The sequence below is a fragment of the Poecilia mexicana genome, unplaced genomic scaffold (assembly GCF_051168715.1).
Source record: "Poecilia mexicana isolate PSO_F unplaced genomic scaffold, ASM5116871v1 scaffold_8, whole genome shotgun sequence".
NCBI classification, from domain to species: domain Eukaryota; kingdom Metazoa; phylum Chordata; class Actinopteri; order Cyprinodontiformes; family Poeciliidae; genus Poecilia; species Poecilia mexicana.
Window position 1 is genome coordinate 25,272,016 of NW_028263377.1, and position 7,583 is coordinate 25,279,598.

Here is a 7,583-nt window from a genome sequence, read left to right on the forward strand (position 1 = left end):
AAACAAACTTATTCACGTGATTTTAATTGTGGTTTTTATTTAATGGAGACACCAAAATTGAGAAATAGTATTTTATCAACAGTAGCGGAATATTGGCGTTTTGCTCACATTTGTAATGGAAATGTAGCCAATTATATGAAGATGAAGAGTTAAAGCAGCAGTCGGACGTAAAATATAGAAAACTGAAGCATTTAGTTGTTTGAAAGAATGTAATATCAAAAAAATAAAAAAATATTTAATGTAAAGTCAAATTAGATTTTTAAATTTAAATGTTTTTCCAACTAAATTTAAATGATAATTTATATATTTCTATACACTAAAAAGGTCTAAATGAATTAACCTGAACCCAAATCCAAGCATAGTAAAATCTAATTATTGCTACTGGTTTTTATGTGTTATTAGATTTAGTGTGTTTACAAATCTTCAGTTATTTGCACATTTTTTGCACAGTTGGTGTAACTTGGGTTAGATCTAATAGAGGTTATTAGGCAACAGAACCGCCCAGAGGTTCTGGTAACATCCAGAAAATACAGAAATTGAGCAATATGTTTTACAAATTCATGTTTTTAATGTTTCATAATGTCGTTTTTATTATGTTTAGTAACTAGGAACACAGCAAAAACAAACAAAAAATCAGTAGTATTGTTGTATTTTATTTATTTTTGTCACATTTGACCCGTTTACCGGAGCTAAACCAGAACCAGTACCGCTCAGGACGGCTTCAAGTCTTTAAGGATTTTAGATGTAAACAATGTTTTCTCCACACTTTCCTCAATCAGTTCTGGTGTTCCTCAGGGTTCTGGTCTAAGACCCGTTCAGTTCCCTTTTTGTGTTTGTTTGGATAAAATCAAGAAACATTTATGCACTGCAAAAAATATTACCAAGTATTTTTGATTTAGTTCCTGTTGCAAATATCTTAACATAATTTAAATAAGATGAAACTAACTTACAAGTAACTTTTCAGCTAGATATAGGAGTTTAAGTGCTTGTTCTACCAGCAGATTATTTCACTTATAACAAGACATTTTTGATGTTATAAGTGAAATAATCTGCCAATGTATTTTAACTTTTTTAATAAAATAGGCACTTATATAAAAATAGGCACGTAAAAGTTACTTTTTAGTTGTGTCATATCTCAAGTCCACTACAATATTTGCACTAGAAGCTAGACTCAAAATACTTGGTAAGATTTTGTGTTTTTCCAGAGGATAAATGTTTGTTTTTATGCCGATGACATCCAACATGATCTACCTATAAAACCTGAGAAATCTAACGGTTACTGAGACTTTAAATTTGTCTCGAAGACACAAAAAAAGAGTATGAGATTCTTTATATGTGGGTTTTTAACGCTACTGAAAACTTAAATCTGCCGTTATGTCTGCAGACATAACGTTATAATGCTTAGAAAATAAAAGTGCTGTAGTGATGGAGGGGAAGAACTCTGTGCTGTTTACACCTCAGGGATGTTCAACTGGACCCCACTGAACATCTCAGGAGAACATGCCAGTCCGGTTCCGTCGATGGTGCAGGCGTACTGCTGCTCCAGGTAGCTTTTATCAAACTTCTGTCCAGTAGATTGGTCTCTCAGACAGGCGTCCAGGTGGACGGTGGCTTTGAACCTGGACTGGAGCAGAACCAGAGACAGGGCCAAGGTGACCACAGAGAACGGGACGTTGTCTGATTCTTTTCCTGGGAGGATGAAGGGAATGGCGATCCAGTTTCTGCCAACAGGACCGTGTAGTTTGGTGAGAGACTCAAAGTTCTTCCAAACCCCATCGTCTGGTCGTAGAGGACTAACTGAGATGTTTGGGATCCTCTGGTCTCCTGCCTGCCTCATTGAGTTCCAGCGGTCCGGTAGTTTAACGGGTCGATGTTTTTCATCAGGAACTGTGCAGCCGAACTTCTTGGTGCAGTAGAAAACTCTGTGCTGAGGCTTCAGTCGTCCTGTGGCGACTGCGTACCCCAAACCACAGGTGACACAGTTCCAGGGAGCGTAGAGAACCACGTCCCTGATGGAGGCCAGAGGCAGCAGGCAGCTGGCTGGGATCATAAAGTCTCTGATACATCCATGAGCCATGAAGGTGATGTCCACAGTGTCACTGTGGTCCTTCTTCTCCTCTGCAGCGATGTGTGTCTGCAGGAAGTTAAACATGTCTGCCAGCCTGCTGAAGGTGCTGGACTCAGAGTTTTGTCTCAGCCACGTCAGGACGATTTGGTCGCTACAGTTTTCCACAGCGAGCGTCATCAGTCTGCTGCGTTCATCAGGAATCGTGATGATGTCAGAGCGATGAACTCTTCTGAGGCGTTTCCTCCTGGAGAAACCAGCAAACTGAGCGTCAGCTGTTTGCTTTAACTTGTACATCTTTTCTAACGACGCACCAACATGGAGGACAGTCTCAGATAAACCTACTGGTGTCCAAACATGTTGACCCTGGGGGCCAAATGGCCCCCAAACCACACTTTGGACCCCCCAGACTGTAGATTAATCAGAAAGCCAGTCCTACCTCTGAACTCTTTGTGATCCTCCAACAGCAGCAGCGCTGCGGGTCTGAACAGAAGACGGAGGGAAAGTCCAGATAATCTGGTTGTTTCTGTGACGCGACCACAAAAAGAGCACAAAAATACAAATGGGTTATTATTGACTTTCTTTCATTCTCTATATTGTTTTATATGAATAAATCAAAACTAGATGCAGAGCAGCAAGAAGAGCAAACATGGAGGATGGTCTGCAGTCATTATGCGACTGCAGAAACCCTATAAACGGGTCAGTTTCTCACATTTTACTGTAATGACAGAAAAACTGGATTTAAAGACTCTTTCTCCATGTCACATAAGGTGTGTTGCGTGTGAGTGCAGGTTTCACCAAACATCATTTAAAATGTGTTTAAGGTGAATCCAAGCTAACATGACTGAGTGTGAAGCAGAAGCTGCTGTTTAAAGTTCATTTTTTACATTTCTAACCCGATTCCTCTGTTATTTTTTATCATCTGCCATCAAATATACAGCAGCGTATTTGGGCCATTTTATAATCCCCTTACAATGAGTAAAAGAGGAGAATATATCTGACAAAAAAATCTAAAATGTTGAGATTAATCTCAGAAATATCCTGCAAATAAAACCAGGTAAATTTTTTTTTTTAATTCTCATGTTTTGAGAATAATGTCAGAAATCTTCAGTTTTCTGAAATTGAAAAGTAGAACAATAGCCCTAATCCTCCTCCTTATAAATAATTTTTTTAAAAATAATTTCAGTTTTCGGTCCTGCCAGAGGAAAACCGCTCTGCCTCTACTCTGCCCCCTGGTGGAACTTTCTGGCAACACAGAACCGATCTATAGGCTTAATAATTGATATATTTTGCTTTAAGTCTGGCTAAACAACTCTCTACGACATTAGAAATATAAATATAAGAAAAATCCCCTAAGGTTTCCCCTAAAAGGACCAAAGGCAGAGAAGATTTTCCCCCCTTTTTAAATCGGCTCTGTTTGTTTGTCTCAGTATCCTGGAGAGGAGGATCCTGAGAAGTTTCACTTTTAGGGGAAAGTTTTAAAAACCCTGTTTTCATGCTGTAACCCTGACAGAGGGGATTTCCTCTGGCAGCTGGGAATGACCTGAAGGTTGTTCCAGATCCGGATGGTTTTTGCTCCTTTTTGTTCGTAAATCCATAAACTTTTTATTTTCCCTCTTTGAGTCAAACATCCAACCCCCTAAAATCCCTCTGGAATCCTGAAGTAGAACATTTTTTATTGTTAAACAGCTTTAAAGGAACTTGCTTTAAGTTATTTGATTATTGTTGGTCAAATTAAACGTTTAAGGAAGAGCTTTTCATCTGCGCTCGGTTTTATCTGTGGAGTCCCCCAAGGCTGCTGTGTGGGAACCATTTTCATTCAGTTGAGGTCAAAATGCATAACATCACTTTATTTATGACCATCAGATGTGTCTGTCAGTTTCCTGTTCTTTTCAAAGTAAAAGCATCAATAAACTTTAAAAATGTAAACACAAAGTCCTTATTTGGACAAAAGGAGCAGATTTAATAAAACGCTCAGTTGTTGACTTTAGTTACATTTACCAGCAATTCCTTTAAATCTGATGGATTATATGTTCTTTATATTAAAGTAGATACTTTATGTTAGAGGACTCAAAGACTTGTTATTGATGACAGAAGCTCCTCCTCTTGTTTGGTGACGTCACATGTTTGCTTTCTTTTAGTTTCTGTTTTCAGTTTAAAGTGTCGTCACTGTAAACGCTGATCAAAAGCATATTTTAACCAGAAGATCTCCACAGAAGATGGATCCTTTTCATTGTTGGTTCCTCTGGAGATCAGACCACCAGGATCATTTTAAAGGTTTCTTTAATTATGGGGTTTATATTTCATTTGCAGAACTCAGGTAAAGAAACTTTTTAAAGTCTTTAATTTTCCTGGTTCCCAGCAGGTTATTCATGGTCTCTTTCAGTCAAATCCTTTGATTTTTTTCTTGTAAAATTCATTTCAGTCCTTTTCTGCTGAATCAGGTTTATTGTTCTGCCTTCAGAACTTCCTGATGTTGATTCCATCCATCAACCAGCAGAGGGAGACAGAGAGCCGCGTTTTTAATGATAAACTTGAACCCAGAAGTTTAATTATATTGGAGCTAATTCCAGATACAAAGGGATTGTTTTTATGTACAATAAATAAATAAAGAAAGAAAAAAAGAGAAAATTGAATACATGATTTTGTTCATTTTGCACAGAATCTATTGTTGTTGTTTTTTTAGATCTATTTGAAGCTTTTAAAATCAAAGTGTTTCAGACTCACAGATGCTGCAGCAGCTGTTCCAGCTCGTCCATCGCAGCTGAAAGTTGAATCAGGTTGTGGATGTAAAAATCACTCATAGCTGGTTTTTCTTCGGAAAACACAAGAAAACAAACAGAATATATATTTACATCTGTTCATACATCAGTAAATGTCTAAATAATTAACAAAATGCTTGAAGTATAATCATCTCAGGATGAATTATTGTTCTTAACATTTAGCAGACATAAAGGAGGTAATACTACTATAAATATTAATGTCTCAATATGAGGCGAAATGTATCAACAAAAATGGACTGATTTTAAAAAACGGGTGAAGAAGAGTAAAGTTTTTAAAGCTGCAGTCTGAAAGCTTCTTACCTCTCAGGTGAGGCTGAAGAGAAAACCTGGAGCTGCTCTTCTGTCCAGATGATAAAATGTTTATGAAAACAATTCAGACAAGTGGGTATTTACCCACTTTACTGAGTGGACACACACCCAGTCAGGAAAACACCAGAGTGGGTGTTACACTGACTTCATTTAAATCTTTAAAGATGGAAACAGTTTTACTTTCTTATTAACATGTTTTGTAAAAAATAAGAAGTTAAATCATGTATTTAATGTTTGTTTTTTAGTTAAACTCAGAATAAACTGATTTCTGTGTTTATTGTATGAATAGTAGATAATCCAATATTTACAAAAAAACCCCCAAAAAACTAAAACATTTATTTATTGTACAGTCAGAGGAACCAGAGGTCAGATAAAGGCTGAAAATTAATTTTTTAATTTTAAATTTTCTTATTTTTTATATAATATAGTCTTTTTGTCTTAATCCACAAATATGTATTTAAATTATGTAGTTTTTTTAATCCTACATAGTCGCACATTCCTTAGATCTGGGTATCTGATAACATAAAATCATAACTTTGTCCTTACTGTACATGTTGGTTTTTGTTTGTTTTTTTATTTTTTTAAATATATATATATATTTATCTTTTTGTGATTCCTGATGTTACACCTGAGTTTCTTGCTGGAGGCTGAAATCCGGTTGAACAGGTTTAGATATAAACAGACTAGATGATGATGGAAGTCCAAAAAATTCCAGAATGAACCTTCCCATAAATCCGATGATTTATTGTAACTCAGCATCTTTCTCCTCTCCAAGGTTTGGATTATTTATTTTAGTGATCAGGTCTGAATCTTATTGGTTCTTTCCATAGATTCTCAGTCAGATCAAATAAAATGTCTCTTTATCTGAAGTGTGATTGGATATTTAGCAAAGTGTAAAAATTTAAAAGCAGAAAGATCCACAAAGTGTCCCAAACCTGTTATCAGTTATTTAAAAACGTGGAAGTGATGTATTGTATTATTATTATTATTATTATTATTATTATTATTATTATTATTATTATTATTATTATTATTATCGTTGTTGTTGTTTATTTTACTTTAGGCTCATTTACATTAAAAGTTCATATGGTTTTCTTACCCTGAACAGCTCAATAACGTCTAGTTTCATTTATTATTTTATCTCTGGAATTTTAAAATTAGTTAAATTAATTAAATTCACCTTGACGAACTGACAACTTTTGCTCACTTGTAATTTTTTTTCAAAGTATTTTCTTCAGTTATGATTTATTTATATTAGTTACGTTTTTTGGTATTGTTAATGTTTATATACCCAATAATGTAAGGAAAACACATAAACTAACAAGATTTAATTTAAATGTGTGAAATGATTTCTTGACTTAATAAATTACGTCAAAATTGTTGATGTTTTATTGTGTTGATTATTAATTCACTTTTTTTTCTTTTTTCTGTATTTCATATTTTCTATGAAATCAACATTATAGATTTTTTCATTGGCATTTAAAGGTTAAATATTTCCATTTAAACTCTTTCCTCATCACCTGACTCTCACTTTCTGATTTTATTCTTTAAAAATATTTTCTGTTTCATCATCTGACTTGACTTGATGATGAGACCTTTAAAAGTTTTATGGATCTTATTATTTCATTTTTTTTCTTTTATTCTTCACATATTGCCTAAAAATTTTGAAGGACTTTGATGAGCTTTTATTATGAAACTCCTTCTCACTGACGTCTTCCTGTCAAATAAAGAACGCTAGAAGTGCCAAAAATAATTCCTTAAATAAAAAACAGAAAATGATTTTTGTACAAAATCAAAGCAGTATGTACTTATTGCAATTATTAATAATTTTTCTATCAAATCACAAGCAGTTTAATTAAAACTTTTAATTAAACCTTCCTGAATATAAAAACTTAAAATTGGATATTTTTGGTTTGAGACAATAAAGATACCACTTTAAAATAAGACTATGGCTAATAAATAGTTTACATATGTTATTAATTCATCTCTAAACACCTTAAAATCATTATAACTGTTTATTATCCATTAAGTAATGGAGAGGGACACAAAATGTATCACTTTCTTGCCAAATAGTGAGCTAATTTTATATATTTTATCTAGAGTTGTTATATTAAATATTTCAGACTGTCTTATAAGGACAATAAACATTTATATGTGTAATTTTTTTTTCCTTAATTAATGCATGATAAACAGTTATTAATGAGTTATAGTGTTTACAGATGTCTTGACAGGATCTGTAAAAAGATCCTTGTTGAAAAGTGAACATTAAACATTTTTTTGAAAATGTGCATTTTTACATTTCAACTTTATAGTTAAGCATATTGATTAATTGTGGTTAATCATCTGCAGAGTGATGGATCAGACACCAGGTGGTTTAGAGATCAGAGAGTTCAGACAAACACTGCTGTCCCTTCTTAGCAAACATT

At 34.1% G+C, this 7,583-nt stretch overlaps 1 protein-coding gene and 1 long non-coding RNA gene across 2 annotated transcripts; one reads left to right on the plus strand and one right to left on the minus strand.

The window, feature by feature from the left end:
* Nucleotides 1-637: 637 nt before the first annotated feature.
* On the minus strand, nucleotides 638-5,188 carry LOC148158129 (uncharacterized). Its single transcript, XM_088007780.1, has 4 exons — nucleotides 5,149-5,188; nucleotides 4,793-4,880; nucleotides 2,505-2,591; nucleotides 638-2,312 (listed from the first exon to the last, which is right to left on the minus strand). Exons 2-4 carry the CDS (start codon nucleotides 4,867-4,869, stop codon nucleotides 1,451-1,453), a joined length of 1,026 nt encoding a protein of 341 aa, XP_087863906.1. The 5' UTR covers nucleotides 4,870-4,880; nucleotides 5,149-5,188; the 3' UTR covers nucleotides 638-1,450.
* LOC148158130 (uncharacterized) lies at nucleotides 4,159-6,538 on the plus strand. The gene is made up of 2 exons (XR_015763934.1): nucleotides 4,159-4,385; nucleotides 4,510-6,538. It is a non-coding gene; the product is annotated as an uncharacterized LOC148158130 (long non-coding RNA).
* Nucleotides 6,539-7,583: the final 1,045 nt, after the last annotated feature.

Excerpts from the sequence above, each read along its gene's own strand:
- LOC148158129 (XM_088007780.1), bottom strand. The coding sequence starts at position 4,869 with ATGAGTGATTTTTACATCCACAACCTGATTCAACTTTCAGCTGCGATG. Across the intron at positions 2,592-4,792 it reads GAACAGCTGCTGCAGCATCT|AAACAACCAGATTATCTGGA; the intron begins GTGAGTCTGAAA and ends GTCGCGTCACAG. Across the intron at positions 2,313-2,504 it reads GGATCACAAAGAGTTCAGAG|GAGGAAACGCCTCAGAAGAG; the intron begins GTAGGACTGGCT and ends TGGTTTCTCCAG.